Source organism: Convolutriloba macropyga, chromosome 3, assembly GCF_964194025.1.
Source record: "Convolutriloba macropyga chromosome 3, txConMacr16.3, whole genome shotgun sequence".
NCBI classification, from domain to species: domain Eukaryota; kingdom Metazoa; phylum Xenacoelomorpha; order Acoela; family Convolutidae; genus Convolutriloba; species Convolutriloba macropyga.
In genome coordinates this window covers 65216949-65236375 of record NC_134470.1, presented here as the reverse complement: position 1 = coordinate 65236375, position 19427 = coordinate 65216949, and the positions used below count along the sequence as shown (strand labels likewise).

Genomic DNA, 19427 nt, shown 5'->3' with positions numbered 1-19427 from the left:
ACTCAAGGCTTCATTTCTATAGCCAAATATACGTTGCACAATCTACATTCCGTTTTTTACTCTCAACCTTTTTACGGGCACCGTTGGGATTGTTGCAGAAATTTTTGTCTTGTCTGGACAGCACCGTACTTCAATACAATTAATTTGTTCTTGTTTTGTAGCAAATCATCAAATTTTTCTTTTCTTGACTTGTTAGAATCTTGAATATGAGCGCGTGTAAGATCTTGCAAGATAGATCATCGCAAAATTTTCTAAAATTAAAAAATCTATTCAGTACAAGAATATAATAAAAACACACTAGCAAAATCTTTCAAAAGTCGTTGGCGATCGATTCTTAGTAAATCTTGGAAGAATCTTTGTTCAACATCTAGTGGAACTTCATCAGGTTGCTTTCTTCAAAGCTTTTGTTTCAGCGTGCTCAAATAGACTTATCAATGTGATCCCTCGCATTAAATGCTATCACTGGAATGTAAAAGAGCTTTGCACCGCTTTTATAGTTTCAAGTGCAACTAATTTTCTCAAAATACATTTCTCATTCTATTTCAGAAATCAACATATTGAATCTTTTCGAATCTTAGTTTATGAAATTTGAAGTGCTTGACTAAACGAGAATGAATTATTGTGGATGTGATAAATTTGACATCATGATAATGTGCATACTCTCTGTTTATGTGACGGGGATAAATGGTAAGGAAATGAATTGTATTTTTTCAATAATTTTTTTCCATTCAAACTTTTCACTGAAATTTTTTTACGTCTACATCCTAAGATTAACACTTCCCAGGCTGAGGTGCCAGACGGAAGTGACCTCTGATCAGGACCAAGTTCAAGGCACAGGGTGTGTTTACAGACAAAAACTACAAGGTCTGGGATTTGGTTCGAGCGCACAATAGTATGATCAAAGGTCGCTTAGATCTGGGGATGGTCTAATCAGAGGTCAGTTCCAGATGGTTATGGTCTGATGAGAGGCCATTTCCTCTTGGAAGGGTTTGATCGGTTGCAAATTCAAGCGCACATTAGTCTGATCAGAGAAGATTTTGAGCGCAATTGGGTCTGATCACAGACCATTTCGATTACATTTTTTCACTTTCATTCTCTTGTATTTTTTTGACTGAGAGGATTTTGCTCTGCAAAGAGGCAACAAAAGAGCAGCATTCTGATCAGAGACACATCCAGAGTCTGAAGGCTCTAATCAGAACCTAAGGGGTGCAGCTGATAGCAAGCAAATGCCGGTCGATTTAGGAGGAAATTTTGGTTAACTGAAGACCACGACGTTTTATATGGAAAGCTGTCTAAGTTCATCCATTGAGTCAAAAACATGAACTAATGATATACTAATTAAATTGTTTCTCTCAACAATTGGATTTTTTTATTAGCAAGAATTGGTTTTTCCTTAGATAAATTTAAAACTGCAAAATTCAATTCTTATGAAATAAATAAATTTTAGCAAAATTAACGAGATTCATTCATGGTGAAAATCATTCATTGATCAGAAAATTTTGAGCACAATTGTGTCTTGTCAGAGGCGATTTCAAGCGCACAATAGTCGGATCAGGAGTCGCTTTCGAGTGCACAATACGCTGATCAGATGTACTTTTGTGCGCAGAAGCGCATGGACAATGGTCTGGGTTTGGTCTGGGCTATGATCGCACAATCGTCAGGACATTGGCTTGATTTCAGTCTGATCAGAGGTCATTTGCGTCTGGCAAAGTCTGATCAGAGACGACTTCGAGTGCACTCTGAGTGCACACGGTGGTTCGAGCGCACTTCACTCTGATTAGTGGACATTTTGGTCTGGGATGGTCTGATCAGAGGTTACCTTCGTCTGGCAGGGTCTGATCAGAGGTCACTGATGGCACCTCAACCTGGATTAATGTCAATAATGTGGATCAAACCACATATTTTCATTTAAAAGTTCAAATAACACGGATAATTCACATTTGTCTTTACAGTAGATTCCTTTTATTTAGGCGGAAACATTTTGAACTCAAGTAAGATGTATGAATTAGATAAACTTACTCCGTTTCAGCCCAATTTTCGAACGCTTATTCATAGCCAGAAATGTCAAGAATTTTCGAACGGATATTGAAGGATGACTGATTTTATGAGCGCTTTATACTATACGCATTAGCTTAGGTTTTTTCAAGAAAAATAATGAAACTTCTGCATACATACCGCAATCATGTAATTGAAACAGTTTTAAGTGATTTTTAAATGCTCAAAAATTTAAAATGAAAAAAATTAAATTTCAAAAGTTCAAAATAATAGAGATATAATAATATTTTAGTAGTATTGATAATAAAAAATAGTAAAAATTATGATAAAATTATAGTTTGTGAGACAGATTACTTCTCCTTGCATACTACAATTAATATAACAATAAAAGTTTTGTGAAGTTTTCAAAAAGTGTTTTGGATCTGTTCGGTTTCAGAAGGTATCTCTAATGCGAGCTCAATTTTTACTGAATTTTTTATCGCGCTTTTATAATGTAACTAGAGCACTTTCAAATAGATTTCAGTTGCCTAATTGTGTTAGATTTTTGAAAACTTGAATCTGAGCGAGAAATTGATTACCTTGATCAGAAAGCAGCACTTAAAATGTCGCTTGTCATTATTTGGCAATTTGGTATAATCTTTAAACAACGCGCAAAATTGTTTTTACCATATATGGCTTTAAAAAAGTTGCTCTACCTAGATAACAGTAAGCTTATAATTATTAGGGAATGTATCGACTGAGACACTTTTATGAGCTAAAATTTGCTATGTTTTCAAACATAAGGGAGAGCGGGTACAAAATAATCTTTAAATTGAGTAAAATCGGAAGATAACTTGAGTGAATTTTTTTTACAAACTTCATCGATCTTACACGTACACAATTCCGATATTGAATTCATTTAAGCTGTTCATCGATGAATTTTGCGAAGTCTTATGTCGCCTATCAAATAGATTTTTACTTAAACTGATCGACATGAAGAAGAACCTGCTTCAATAAACTTTAGGACAGATAGTGTTGAACACGTGGGCATTTGGGTATGTGGCGAATGAGGTTGCATGGAATACACTTGCACAAACAGGGAGTGTCTTAGATGCAGTGGAGAGAGGGTGTAATGTCTGTGAGGAGAAAAAGGAACCAACGGTAGGGTTATTTATAGCTTGATATGAATCCAGCTAAGCCCAACAGTTATCCTATTTTTAGCAATAACAATAGAGATTAATTTTTCGTTAGCCAATTGTGTGCATCTGTTGCTGAGGCTAATGAAATGAGACATAGCTTTTCCTGTCATTACATTGTGTTTCGCATATTTCTATCTGAATAAATCAGACCATTGGTATATCTTCAATTTGCGGGAAAATTCTGATCTCGGGAGTTAAAAGGATTTACTGATCGAAGCAAAAAAAAATTGTCACAAACTTTGTACAAAAACGAGTTTTGTCAGCAATAGTAATCTGGAAAATTTTGAAAAGCTGAAGGCTGAGTTTTTCACAGCTCTCAAATTTATTGTCGATAAAGAGAGCCACCTGCTTTCTGAAACAGTTGGTATAGTAGCAGTTTTTGGGCCCAATTTTTAATGATTGCATGACACAATTGGAGAGTAAAACAATCATTGCTAATTAGGTTATGAGCGACCGAAATTGTAAAATTCAGTGTAAAATTGTAAAAAATTGCAAATTCAGTATTCTGAAGTGTGCTACACTCATTAAAAAAGCATGATAAATTTGCGAAATTCGATTAAGAATCAAAGTAAAGTACGTGAAGCAAAATTTCGACTGGAACAAAGTCCATTGTATTACGTGAACAATTTCCACACAGTTTTGAGAAACTACTATTTGAAAAAAAAACAAACTCTAGAGAATACCATCATGATTTGATAACACCATATCACCATGAGAATAGCAAACAAGTTTTGATACCACTGTCGACATCCTTGTCTCTATCCAATAGGACACTAGAAACGACGTGTCAAATAGTAGACACGAAGCTTGCACACTGAGCTATCAAAACTTTTAGGTCCCTAAACATTGCAGTAAAATATTACATTCCCGTGCTGTTAGCTTTTGCTTAAATCTTAAATTATAAAACGTGACAATTTTTCACTTAATATTTTTTTTTCAGTCAGAAAGAATTTGAAATTTAGCGTAAATATTGGATTTGAGGCAAGTCCAATCTGACTATCTAATTTCTCCTAAATTCTAGCTGAGATAGAAAAAAATTAAATTTACTCAACTTGCGTTATCTGAACTTTCTTTAAACTCGCCCAGTATAAAGACTTTATCCCTTCACGCTCGGTTCACATTTGATGTCGTGTAAGGAAACAATCATACTTGCATTTAATCATTATGAATTCATACTTGCCTTTAATTATCATTAATCTGTCATTGACTATATACCAAGTGCAGAACTAGGGGTTGAACTCTCAAATTATACATGTGATCCCAAATTTATCCCCGTCGTTTAAGTATCTATAGTACGGACCAGGAATATATCGTAAAAAAAGTTTTTTTTATATCAGTACTTTGAACACATTTCTTTGTTAGGTTGCGTTAATATAATTGTTCTGATTGTATGGAGAGCTAACTTAAAAGTGTTTTTCACAGTGAAGTGACCGAAAATAAGAGGATCCGAAACAAATTTGCAAAAAAAACATGCTCTCTAACATGTTTGTTGTTTTGCGATCTGCCAACTATAGTAACTCCTGGTCAGGAAAACCCATTTATTATGTAGAGCGATAAAACATTGATAATCTTCTGAAAAACTCTTTTGTCTAATTCAATTTTCTGATTTCAGCTCCCGGCAACAATATAAAAATTACATTTGCTTTAATTGTGTTCAATGAAAGAAGACCGGAAACGGAATAATAATAGGCAAGCAGAAATTAACTCAATGTGACAAGATATTAATTTTGTTAAAATTGATTAGAAGTGCAGTATGTTAGAAAGAAATCTTTTAAAAAATGAAAATTTTAACGAATGTCATGTTTTCTTTTCTATGAAACATTAATTTATACGATCTAGGCAATTATGAAAAAAGACTTCATTGGCTGTTGGCCTTTAAATTGACTATTTTTGCTGAATTTTTCTGATCGCTCTGCCGATCATTCTTTATATTCCATAGAACAGATTTTTGAAATGCTCTTCCCAAAGGTGGAGGAAAATAACCCAAACTAGATAGTCAGTTATGAGCAGGAAATTTTTTGGAACTAAAACTAATTGATTTAATCTGAAGTTCAAGTCCTGTTGCTGAATAGCAAAATTTGCTCAACTGTTGTGATAAGATCTATTGAGAAGAGCAAATAGAGGTCAGGTTGTAAGAAAGTGTTCTAACGTTTAGGACTGCAATGGCACTGTAGGCTGGGGTGGCGATCCAGACGAGCAAGGCGAGGTTACCCTGGATGCCATGATATTCGATGGCACTACGGTTAGCCATTTCACCTCACCAGTATTAAGCCTGCAATGGAAATTAGTTGCCCAAATTTAAAAAGACAAAAAGTTAAACATAGCTGGATGGATGCAGAATGCACCGAGCTGGTGAAAATGGTATAAAAATTTACGATTTATTTTTTTGTTAAATTGTTAACGCTTAATTTTTTGGTTAAAAGTAACAAAAGGGAGAACTTTTGAAAAGATTTCTGATTTCATGACAGTCCAAAATATCAATAGTTCTACTACACAATACGATTTATGGTTATTTTTCCCTTTCCGGTAGTCAAAATAGGTTTTCAGCAAAGATTGAGATTTATTTATCAAAATTTTGAGTAGAAATATATCAAATTACAAAGAGACAGACGCAGAAATTGGGAAAAACTCAATATATACCTTTTTGAGTTTTTGACTTTTCGGATAAAAGAAAGAATAAATTGAAATAAATTGAAATTTATGTTGCTATCTGTACATCCAATCTTAGTATTTTTGCCATAATTGAGAAACAAATAGCAAAAGAAACTATTAAATTTTTGATTAATTCGTTTTTCAACTGAAAACTTAATATTCACAGCAATAGAATACAAAGAACAAGTTACAAACATAATTGCAAACGAATAATTATTACTTATACTAAAGGGTACGGAAAAGCACTTCCGTAGTCATCATAGACTCAAATCTCATACTACCAATAAACATAGCTTCCTTTTTGAGTAACATGATATGGTTGAAATAAATTTCAATTCAAGATGATTACTTCTATACGAATAAGTTGACTGTTCATATTACCGTAGTGTTTTTTCTTTGTCAATTCTTTGTCCAACTCCTTGTCCCATGGAATTTCTACAAAATAACCTAGCAGAACAAGTATTGTACAACAATTCAAGGAATTGGACGAAAAAAGGACAAAATATAAGCCTCGTTAAAAGTGCAGCCTTCGATTATAAACAAATCTTGAACGACCACGTCCACGAAAGTAGACAGAACACTGCTAAAATCTAAAACCAAAGTAATTTTTTTTCACTTTTAGGAAATTATAGCTTTATCTAAATTGTTAAACTTAAGACCGTCAAATTCGAAAGACTTTTAAAAAATGGAAAGTTAGACAGCAAACGTCAACTTTGTATAAAACCACTGAAATATCTATTTAAGGGACAACAAAGAAATGGAAAATAACTTCTTTTGTACAATTTCATTTCAAATAAGTCCCATCAAAGTCATCGAATAATGCGAAAAACCTGTACTCATCAACCTTATTTACTATGCATAGAGAGAATGCAATATCCACTTATTTTAAAACAATTAAAAATGAGGTACAATGTAACAGAAGTAGCATCAAATGCAGACAACAATCAAATTTCAAAAAATTTTTAAAACATACATCTAATATCTATAATATTAAAAACTGTAACAGAAGTGAAAGTTTTTAGATTTTTTTTTCTGACGGGAGATCAAATGAGATCTACTTTTTAGTGACTATACAACAGAACAAGCAAAAACAATAACGAAAAACGGGCAAAATCCAAAAGATCTTTTTTTAAAAAAAAAGTCACGTCAAATCCGTGAGAAAAATTAGCTATGAAAAAAACGTCAATTTAGTTCACAACTAATTCATTGGAGAACATAAAGATGTTTCATTGGTGACAAAAAGCGACAGAACATAGAAAAATACACCAGAAATAGGAAAATCTAAGAAAAAACATTTTTTTTGGGAAAAAAGTCTTTTCAAATCCGTTAAAACCATCAATTTTAAGTTGAAAAATTAGATAGAATCAAACATGCTTAATAGAAAAGCCAGTGAAATCTACCATTAAAGACACGAAGTGACAGATGCAACAGACAACAAAAAATAGGCGAAATCCAAAAAGAAAACAATAATTTATGAACCCAAGTCGTGTGAAAGTTGTGAAAACCGTTCGATATGAACGATAGAAAATACAATAAAAAGTAATAATCCAAAAATTCCTGTAGTTTGTTTCAAAACAAGTGTGTCAAATTTGCTAAAACTGTTATGAGTTCCGCTTAATCAGTGAACCAATTTGAATAAACTTCAACAGAGAGCCATTGAGATACGTCATCACCGTCATTAAATAACAAAAAAACAAAAAGGACTACAAAAACATGCAAAAGCAACAAAATCACAAATTTTTTTTTTACAAATAGCCTCTAAGTCTTGAAAATTATTAATTGCCCTATTTGGCTCAAAAAATCCAAAATTATGCATTATTTGAACAGTGGTATCACCCAATTTACAACTGATTTATAACCCAAAGAATTGATTGAAAAACTAAAAATTACTAGCCCTGACCGTCCGACCGATTGAACAATGACAGCCAAATAGTAGAGTCTGAGAAATTTCCGGGAAACTAAAAAATATTGACAGTGCTAAAAGCGTTATACCCTGGTAGCAAAAAACTCAAAAATGACCAAAAACAGTGAAAAGTTGAACCATTTTTTTCGCAAAAACTTCAAAAATGACATTTTCATTTTGATTATAGGCCTTCCGAGCATATTCAAGCACTTGAGAGTCTACTCAAGCCAGCTCAGGGCTTCTAGCAAAACCTAATACCTATTTAACGTTACATGTTTATCCCGTTTTCTTTGAAAGCTCAAAGTTATAGAAAAACTGCGAACACATCTTACAAAAAACGAGATAGAGAAACAATACAATCCAATTCTTGGATTATAGAAGAAATAAAGAGCACCAATACAATCCAGTTCTTACCAAAACAATTCATTTTCTTGGAATTATAATTAAGTTTGCGTAGAATAGCGAATTTTCCCAGGCAATGATTTTGAATTTAGAGCTTTTTCAGATTTGACAGTACAAAAGTGTTTCGAAACCTAAATTATTTTCAGCTTTGCTTGGAACTTCTTTTACAGCATTAACGATAAACTATCGGAGATTATAGTGTCCTGCTCATGAGTTCAACATATTTTTTTCGACCCCAAGCTCAGGGGAGTAATTATCAGCTCAACATGGTTTCTTTTTCTTTCTGAAACCATGTATTATCTTTCTTAGAGAAATGGGAATTGTATCATTCGAGAACCCGAAACCAATAAAAAATTATGAGGCCTTCTGGAATTATAAGTTATCGGTACTTTTTAGTAAGAATTGGCTGATTTTCCCCGTTTTTGGTCAATCATTTGAATTTTTTTGCTCAAATTGTGTCGTGGTATGCCGAAAAAAATTTACTGCTATACTATTGTTGAACATTTACAAAGAAATAGGATTTCCTAATTATCTCTCTTGTTGTTTTTGCAATACGATGGCTAATTTTGACATAAGTTGAACCTCTATTGTCTAGCAAAATATTTGAGCAGTATTTTTGACGGTCTTCCTGCTAATGTAGGTCAGTTTGACGCCTTTGTGTCATTTTTGACGTATTCCAGATTTAGCATTATTTTTTAAACTAATTACTTTTTTTATATAAGTGGAAAAGCCATAACAAGGGAACAGGTGCTCTCATTGTGGTTGTAAGCAAGTCAATACGGTTAAATTAAATTGCGTGCTGTCTTTTTAAGGACCTAATTACATTTTTTTTGGGACTTTTTGATGATACAAAGAAATCAAACTTATGACAATGGAACAATGAACAGGCAACGAAAGGCGTTTAAAAACTTCGTTTTTCACAATCCTTTTGAAGTGAAACGAGGAACCTTAATTTCTAATTTCTTTCAGTTTTTGTTCATGATGTGCGTGCTAAAACTATAAAGGTTGATGCATGTATTGTGTCTAATGATGCATGTATGCGTTTGTTGTAATTCATCACTTGAATTCCATTGTTTTTAGTGTGATTTTGACACCTTTTTCACAAAACAATTGTGAATATCGACTACTGCTCGTATTTTCTATTTTGTATTCATACCATACAATCGCATAATTGACAGGCTCTCATTTCCGGCAACATAATTAAAGTGAGATTAACCCGGCCTCAGAGAACTCATTGAAAATCAAAGTTAGGGGCTGCTGTTTTTTATGGCCTGTGTTGAGTTTCGTCTTGTATATGTTGTTTATTTTTTAGTAAGTTCTTTAAGTCTCATTGCTTGTCTGTTTCATTGATTCTGAACGGAAGCATAAATTGACATATACACAGATTTCAGTTGCTGCAAAAGCCTTTCATATTACTGAAATCTTTTGATTTCAATATATTGAACTTTGAGTTCTGACGTACTGTTTTTTGAAGTTTGAATTAATCCCTTATTGACATGCCTCAATTGTATGCTAGCAAAACAAAATAAACTCACAAAGTTGTTTTAGTTTTCATATAACAATTTCTTGATTTTAAATCTGTGGATTAAATTAAAAGCGTAGATTTGGATTTTTGCGGTAAATGCTCCATTTTTGTCTTATTAGAAGAGGTTTTGATCTCAAACTTAACGAAATCTCTTGCTCTTTGAAGTTGCGTTTTAAATATCTTTTTTGTTTTCATTAAATGCCCCGGGTCATTGATTGAGAAAATTTTTTCGATTAAATTTGTTCATAGTCTTCATATGTTTATTAATCATAGCCTTGATGTTTTCTCGTTATTTTGTATTTTGTGTAAAAAGAAAAGAAAAAAATGTCTTCTGTCTGATTGTTCAAAATGAAAATATTTTCTCTGCATGTCTATGTTCTCATTGCTACTTTTTTGGTTTTTGCGTGTATTGGATCAAACTCATTGGTGGTAACTAAAACCCGCTGCCCTCATAGAAAAGCTGATGTTCACTTAATTTGTTTTGGCGGGGTTTCCAAGCAGTAAATCAGGAGTTGTCAAGATACTTTGTTTGTTTTCCAATTAGGTTTTTTTATACACTGTCGGTGTATGTCACTGTCATCGAAAAAGAAATCAAATCGACATTGTTGACTTCAAACCTTCGGCAGTCTATTTTTTGCATAGGAGTTTAATTGAAATTGGATTTTCGGCAAATTGTTTACACAGGTTTTTCTGCAGGAGAACTCAATTTACTTTTTTCTGCTTTTGGATTTTGGTAAAGTGTGTGACCAAATTTTGGCATGCACCAGAGTTCAATTGGTAGTTCTTCGTATTTAGAACTTAAAAATTAAATTACAAGTGGGCGGGACGACTTCTGCACTCGCAGAACAACGTTTGACCGGTCAAAAGATCTCTTATATGCTTTTAGCTGAAATTACTTTTCTTGTGTGATTTTCGATTCTCAATTGTCTACTAGCAAAACAAAATAACTCAATAAGTAATTTTAGTTATAATATAACAACTTATTGATTTTAAAATTGTAGAATAATGTAAAAAGAAACATTTGGAATTTATCAGTAAATGCTATCGTTTTTCTCTTTTTAGAAGAGGTTTTGATCTCAAAAATAATAATTTATATAGCGCTATTAAGTTGCATTTTAAATTTACTTATTTTTTTAATGAATTCCCCGGGTCACTTATTGAGAAAATTTTCTCAATCAATTTTGCTGATGGTCTTCACTTGTTTTTTAATAACAGTCTTTGTTGTTTTTCGGTTATTTGTCATTATGTGTTAAAAGGAGGGAAAATCAACTGTCTTCTATCTGATTATTGAAAACATAAATAACTTCTCTGCATGTCTATGTTCTCATTGCTGCATTTGGATTTTAATAAAATGCGTTACAAGTGCGCGGGACGACTTTTGCACACGCAGGATAACGTCAGACCGGTCAAAGCAATTCTTACATGCTTTTCGCTGAATATACTTTCTCTTGTGTAATTTCAGAATCTCAATTGTCTACTAGCGAAAAAAATGACTCAAAAATTCATTTTAGTTTTCATATAACAATCTGTTGACTTCAAAATTGTGGAAAAATTAAAAGAGAAATATTTGGAATTCATCAGTAAAAGCTATCGTTTTTCTCTTTTTAGGAGAAGTTTTGATCTCAAAAATAACAAAATCTCTAGCGCTATGAAGTTGCATTTTAAAATTACTTATTGTTTTCATTGGTTTCCCCAGGTCACTTGCTGAGAAGAATTTCTCGATCAACTTGGCTGATTGTCTTCGTTTGTTTTTTAATCATAATCCTTGATGTTTTTTGGTTAATTTTTCATTTTGTGTAAAAAGAAGGGAAAATAAACTTTCTTCTATCTGATTGTTAAAAAAAAGATAAATTCTCTGCATGCCTATATTCTCATTGCTACAATTTTTTTTATTTTTATTGCGTATATTGGGTCATGTTCCTTATTGGTAAGCAAAACCTGCTGCCCTCAGAAAAAGCTGATATTCTTTTCATTTGTTTTGGCAAAGGTTCCAAGCAGTAAATCAGGAGCTGCCAAAATGCTTTGTTTGTTTTCTCAATAGTTGTTTTTATACGTGGTTGTTGTATGTAACTGTCATCGGATAAAAAAATCAAATCGACACTTCTCTTGTCAGCTTCAAACATTTGGCAGTCTATTTTTTGCATAGGAGTTTAATTGAATCGTTTCTGTCATTGGCTTTCCGGTAAATTGTTTACCCAGGTTTTACGCTTAGCAACTCAATTTCTACAGGAGAGTTCAATTGTTTTTTTTTGTCTTTGGTAGTTCTTTCGGTAGTTCTTCGTATTTAGAAATTTTTTGGAGTTCAATTGGTAGTTCTTCGTATTTAGAACTTAAAAAGTAACTTACAAGTGCGCGGGACCGCTTCTGCACACGCAGAACAACGTTAAACAGGTCAAAAGAACTCCTATATGCTTTTAGCTGAAATTACTTTCTTTTACTTGATTTTAGAATCTTAATTGACTGATAGCAAACAAAATGACTCAAATATTCATTTTAGTTTTCATTCAACAATCTCCTAACTTTAAAATTGTGGAATAATTTAAAAGCGTACATTCAGAATTTTCCAGTAAATGCTATCATTTTTCATTGCTTAGAAGAGATTTTGCTCTCAAAAATCAAAAATTCTCTTGCGCTATATAGTTTCATTTGAAGTTTATATAGTGTTTTCATTAAATGCCATGGGCCAATTATTAAAAAAAATTTCTCTATCAACTTTCCTGATAGTTTTCATTTGTTTTTTAATCATGAGCCTTGCTGTTTTTATAGTTATTTTGTCTTTTATGCAGAAAGAAAGGAAATCAAACTGTCTTCTATCTGCTTGTTGAAAATAAAAGTAATTTATCTGCATCTTTATGTTCTCTTTGCTACAATTTCTGGTTTTTGCGCATTTGGCGCGTTCATTGTTGGTAACCAAAACCTGCTGCCCTCATTAAAAACTGATGTTCACTTCATTTGTTTTGGCAAGGTTTCCAAGCAGGAAGTCAGGGGCTGTCAAGGTACTTTGTTTGTTTTCCCAGTAGGTTTTTTGATACATCGTTGGTGTATAATACTGTCATCTGATAAGAAAAATCAACGCGACACTTCTCTTGTTAACTTCAAAATTTCAGCAGGCTGTTTTTTGCAAAAGGGTATAATTGAATTGTTTCTGTCATTAGATTTCCGGTAAATTGATTACCCAGGATTTACGCTTAGCAACTCAATTTCTACAGGAGAACTCAAATGGTTTTTTATTTTTTGGATTTTTTGGTAAATTGTGTGACAATGTTTTGACATGTACCAGAGTTCAATTGGTAGTTCTTCGTATTTAGAACTTAAAATTAACTTACAAATGCGCGGGACGACTTCTGCACTCGCCGAACAAAGTTTGACCGGTCAAAAGATCTCTTATATGTTTTAAGCTGAAATTAACCTTTCTTGTGTGATTTTCGAATCTCAATTGTCTACTAGCAAAACAAAATAACTCATTAAGTCATTTTAGTTACAATATAATTATTTCTTGACTTAAAAATTGTGGAATAATTTAAAAAGAAACATTTGGAATTTATCAGTAAATGCTATCGTTTTTCTCTTTTTAGAAGAGGTTTTGATCTCAAAATTAATAATTTAATCTAGCGCTATTAAGTTGCATTTTAAATTTACTTATTTTTTTAATGAATTCCCCGGGTCACTTATTTAGAAAATTTTCTCAATCAACTTTGCTGATGGTCTTCACTTGTTTTTTAATAACAGTCTTTGTTGTTTTTCGGTTATTTGTCATTATGTGTTAAAAGGAGGGAAAATCAACTGTCTTCTATCGGATTATTGAAAACATAAATAATTTCTCTGCATGTCTATTTTCTCTTTGCTGCTTTTTTTTTGTTTTTGCGTATTTTAGATCATATTCATTGTTGGTAATCAAAACGTGATGTCCTCCTTAAAAAACTGATATTCAAATCATTTAATCATTTGTTTTGACAGGTTTTTCGAATGGTAAATCAGGGGCCGTCAAGTTACTTCGTTGTTTCAATAGATTTTTTTATTCACTGTCGATGTATAACACTGTCATCAATTAAAGAATTGAAAACGACACTTTTCTTGTTAACTTCAAACGTTTAGCGGTCTATTATTTTCTTGAGATTTTAATCAATTCATGTGGTTTTAATTAAAATGTGTAACAAATTCAAATTGTGTAAATTGTGTTGTTTTACGTTTTGCAGCTCAATTTGTGAACCATAGCGAAATTTGTTTTTTTACTGTTGTTGGGTTTTTGTTGAATTGTGTGACAAATTTTTTATCCTGCACCAGAGTTCAATTTGCTGTTTTCTGTGTTTGGAATTTTGGTAAAAAGCCTGACAAGTTCGCGTGAAGACTTCTGTACACGACACGCAGAACGACGTTAGACCCGTCAAAACAATTCTTATATGTTTTTTGAGGGAAACTATTTCTCTTTTTTATTTTTAGGAACTCTTTAGTTATTTTAGTTTTGACATCATCGTTCTTTAACAATAAAAAAGCGGTTAAAAAATAAGAAATTGTTTTACTCCACCCTAGTTCTTGCGTTTTTGGTGTCTCATTATAATCAAATTACATTGAAATACTTTTTAAATTGCCGTTTCTCAATGTGACATTTTTCTATTTATTTGGTACTTTTTGTTTATAGCTAACGCTATTTCTACGAGACAATCAGTTATTTAACGATTTAATGATTTTTAATCTCGCTTTGGACTTTTTGATGTTACAGACAAAAATAGTTAACACAATGGAACATTAAACAGACAACAAAATGTATTTTTTAAACATTACTTTTTACAATCTTTTCGAAGTAAAACGAGACGTTTGTGTTTTAACTTTCTTTTTTTTCGGCAAAAATTTTATTTTTTGTATGGAACTTAAATTTTTATTTCTTTCCAGTTTCCTTCATGATGTGAGTGCTAATACTATTAAGTTCGATGCACGTGTTTTTGTCTAGTGATGCATGTACGCGTTTGCTCTACTTCATCGGTTAATTTTCCTTGTTCTTAGCGTGATTTTTACATTTTTTTGACAAATCAATTGTGAAAATCTGACTACTGCTCGTGTTTTGTGTTTTTTTTTGAATTCGTAACAAACAATTGCATAATTGACTGGTACTTCTCCCCGGCCTTATAATTAAAATGAGACCCCCCGCTTTAGAGAACACATTGAAATTCTGAGATAGGGGCTGCTGGTTTTTATGGCATGTGTTGAGTTTCGTCTTGTACATAATGTTTCTTTTTAGTTAGCTGTTTAACTCTCATTACTTGTCTGTTTCGTTGGTTCTGATCGCAAGCATAAATTGACGTATACACAGATTTCAGTTGCTGAAAAAGCAATTCATTTTACTGAAAACAAAATAACTCTCGTAGTCTTTTTAGTTTTCATATAACTATCTGTTGACTTCAAAACTGTGGAATGACTTAAAAGCGTAGATTTGGAATTTTGCAAAAAATGCTATTAATTTTCTCTTTTTAGAAGGAGTTTTGATTTCAAAAATAACAAAATCTGTAGCGCTATGAAGTTGCATTTCTGATTTTTTAATGTCTTTATCAAATTTCCCGGGTCACTTAATGAGAAAATTTTCTCGATCAACTTTGCTGATAGTCTTCATTTGTTTATTAATAATAAGCCTTGATAATTTTTGGTTATATTGTCATTTTTTGTAAGAAGAAGGGAAAATAGAATCTCTTCTAATTGATTGTTCGAAAATAAAAAATTTTCTATGAATGTCTACGTTCTCATAGCTACAATTTTGGTTTTTGCGTTAGTTGGATCTTATTAATTGTTGGTAGTCAAAAACCTGCTGTCCTCATGAAAAGGCTGATGTTCAAAACATTTATTTGGACAGGCTTTCCGAGTGGTAAATCAGGAACTGTCAAGTTACATTGTTTGCGTTCTCAAAAACTTTTTTGATACATTGTCAATGTATGTTACTGTCATTGGATAAAGAAATCAAAGCTACTTTTTTCTTGATAACTTCTAACGTTTAGCAGTCTATTTCTTGCTTGAGAGTTTAATGAAGTGATGAGGTTTTTGGTGAATTGTGTAACAAATGTAAAATGTGTGGTTTTACGTTGTGGTTTTATGTGTGGTTTTATCTCTTTAGTGTTTTTAGTTTTCATATCAGGGATCTTTAACAATTAAAGTGTTCGTCAACAAAAATTAAGAACTTTAAAATTTACCGTAATTCCTAAATTTTTGCTATCTCACTAAAATTGGTTATACTTTGAAATACTCTTCAATTGCCACCTCTTCGTGTGAAATTTTCCTATTTAAGTGGTACGTTTTGTTTATAGCTAATGGTATTTACTACAGTACAATCAGTTACGTAAATTTTATTGATTTTTGAATCTTGCCTTCTTTGATGCTATCGGATGCGATTTTTTGCGGTTTGTGAATCATATTGGAAAAAATGAACAATTTTAGCTGCTTATTACATTGAATGGTGTGAACTGGTTCATGATTTTAATATATGGTTCAGCGTTATTTCATCGTCGACGTAATTGAAATTAAAACCACTTTGAGATTTTTATTTGTTCATTTTCGTCCGTTTCTAATTTAAATCATTTGCTTTTTGCAAGTGAAATTTACATTTTCATAGAATGCGTATTTTTGGTTTCAATAAGCTGAGTTTTCGGTAAATTTATCACCTCAATTAAGTTTTTAAAGAAAATGGATTTCTTTTCTCCGTTTCTCTTCTGCTTTCTGTGCTTGCTTGTGTGAATGCCAGGTCATTTGCTTTCTTGACAATCAAAGTGGTCTGCTAACAACTGTTGTTGTAAAGACAATTTTCATTTCAGTTTTTTGAATGAAGTTGACAGCTGGAATGCAGAATGTCGTTCTTCTCCGAATACGCCAAAATTAAGTGTTTACTGGATTATATTCTTTTTTTCTTGAGAAAATGTTTAAGACATAAAACATTTCGATATTTGGGTACTATATTGAATTGATCAGAATCACAGATATACACGTTTCTCCATATTCAAAAACCCATCAAATTGATATATCCACTGCTCTGTTTTGTATTAAAAAATACCTGTCTCTACTTCATTTGCAAAGACAATGCGGACGAAGGATAAACGATATAGGAAAAATTTGCTCAGCGAAAACTACTGAGCTTAGTAGTCCACCTTTATAATTTTTGGCAATACGAATTTGCACAAGAACACATTTTTTTTAACTTTCAATTGCTTCTATTTTTACTGAGAAAATGTTTCAAAACATTTTTATCTCTAAATTTTATATCCAACGTTGTTATTCGAACTACTTTGCCGTTATGTATTGCTCTAAATACAGTGCAACAAGGATAAAAAATCTTACATCGAGACCTTGTTACACTATGTAAAGATGTTAGATCTGTGAACTCTGATTTATTGCGGAGAAATGTTGTTAGCTAAAGCCTGTGAAATTGTTTTTTTTGTTCGGGTTTTTCTGCTTCCAAACTGTTTGTCTCCTAAAAAACTATCGATCTGTATAACCTGTTGTTAACAGAACGTTTCCAAAACAATTGAAGCTTCTGCGATATGAAAATTATCAGAAAATTCTAATATAGGCAAACACATCAAATTTCAATTTATTTTTCCTTCTAAATCAGTTTAGCCGGCAGGTAATCTGCCGTTTCATGCTAAATTGTTACGTAGTACAATGCGAATCAACAAAACCACTAAACCAATAAATTCTCGCCCTTAAATGGCCTATAGTGTCACAGTCAGTCTAGATCTGATTTTTTTCGAATGAAGAATCCATATTCTATGTTTCAAGACCTTATCCTTTTTGAGGAAAAAGTTTATTCCTATGATATTGTATAGAGCCTTTTTCACTCTTTCATTCTTCTTCTTTTATAACGAAAAGATATTTTGAAATCACTTCTAGTGAACCTCTTGGTTTAACGAATTCTTGGTTTCGGAGAGCATTTTTTCAACTGATTCAATATGTTTCAAATGTTAGCCAAAAATACGATTCTTTGCGAGGCCACTCCGTTTCGCCTATTTGGTTTCATGGTCTAAGACAAATATAAAAATACTTTTGATACCTCAGCGATTAGCTCCGGCATTCTTCTGAACTCTGCTTTGCCATGTCTCAAATCTGCCCGGTACACTAATCTGCTCGTACATGCGAAAATAGTTCTCTAATTATTAGAGTTCTAAAAATGAGGAGCCGATGAAATGAGCAACGTTTAAATTATTTTAATTACTGAGAAAACGATGAATTGTCCTCTTACCTCAAAAATAAAAATAGTTTTTTCTAGCTCAAACTGCATATTTGAATGGCAAAAATTTGACGGTTTCAGTGTATAGAGTATGAAGAGTTCACGAAAAATTTCTGTGACCTCATTTTGGGATCAAATAGGAAATTCTTCTATCATATAGAGGGTTATGACGATGCTGAGTTTTGATTGGTTGAAAAAGACTTTTGTTAATTTTTACAGCACGCATTTGTTATCTTGAAATTCACACAGACGATTCTGCTCACTACAGTTCATTTGCTTACTAGAATACTTGAATAAAAAACTTGTAGCAGAAACAGAGCGTTTACACCGAACCCGCGCTCCGATAGCAAAAACTCGCAATCAAAAGCTTTTATTAGAAAGGAAATTGCAACGATAACTCTGTATTCATACAATATAGCACTTGGCACTAGCACCTACATAGCCGCCTCTAAAAAGATAAAGATATAAGCAAACTAGAAAGAGAGTTATCATAAGGATCATATAAGATTGGTTGGAGTCACAGCAGGACAAGAAGTCATATTTCAATAATTTTACTGAGAAACGGAAGTGTTATTTGTTTGATCAGATGCAGTCAGGCGCAGTGGGTTTCCTGAAAAATGTGAAGAGGGCAGTTTCGGTTGCAAGATTTGTGCTGAATTCAACTCAGGAGTCTCTTCTGGTTGGGCAGGCAGCCACTAGTTTTGCCCAGCAGATGGGACTGCCCATTGAGAATCTCTCTTCATCTCTGTCCGAGGTAGATTTTTCATTTTCAGATTTCTGATTCTTTTATGCTTCTCAAGTCTGAGTTTCTGATTAAGTTAGTGATTTTTAAGTTCAGATTGAAGAAAAACCACAATATCTTTTCCACTACTCGTAAGATATACTATTAAAACTAAAACTGCCATTCGACACATTACGTGTGGTCGTCCAAGTTTGATTTAAACATCGGACAATTAGATTAAGAAAATTACCTATTTTGTCATTATAACTCCGAAATACATCAATTTACAAAACTTTAAATGCAATAATGAGCATATCAAAAAATTTAGAGCTTATCTATCTGCAAGCCATCACATTTATATAACCCAATACAAACAATTAATTGATCATGGGTAAACTAAATGTTCGTTCGTTTCCGGCCTCCGCTTGAAAGAACGAACATTATTATGGGTTAATTATATTGCAACAGATCGACGGGCCAATATTTGTATAGAAACGTAGAGATTCAACTTTCATGCATATAAAAACCAAGATAAAAACCAAGCTTCAAAGAAAAAAAGTTTCAAAGATTTTTTAAAAAGAAATCGCAAACTTCGAAAAATGAAAAACGCCTCTTTCATTAGTACATCGAAACTCAATTGTACGCAAGTTCTTTTGCGTTTTATAGCAGCTTAGGACACGTTATGAAAAGATGAACAGAAGAAAATAGCACAGTTTAGGAGGAGTACTACAGCTGGAGAGACAATCAGTGCCAGCCCAATTACTGGAAAAATGTCGTGCCTGATCCCAGCTACAACTGTGGACCATACAGCCCAGTCTATTCACAGGAGAATACAATGAAGAAAAGAG

General features: G+C 32.6%; 1 protein-coding gene across 1 annotated transcript in view; it reads left to right on the top strand.

The window, feature by feature from the left end:
- The first annotated feature begins 468 nt into the window (after positions 1-468).
- LOC142337209 (N(4)-(Beta-N-acetylglucosaminyl)-L-asparaginase-like) overlaps positions 469-19427 on the top strand; it is a 28358-nt gene continuing 9399 nt past the window's right edge. The window contains exons 1-5 of the mRNA XM_075386341.1: positions 469-687; positions 2999-3135; positions 5329-5415; positions 18445-18612; positions 19298-19427. Of these exons, the coding sequence (XP_075242456.1) occupies positions 612-687; positions 2999-3135; positions 5329-5415; positions 18445-18612; positions 19298-19427 (598 nt within the window). The 5' untranslated portion in view covers positions 469-611. The remainder of the gene's footprint in view (positions 688-2998; positions 3136-5328; positions 5416-18444; positions 18613-19297) is intronic.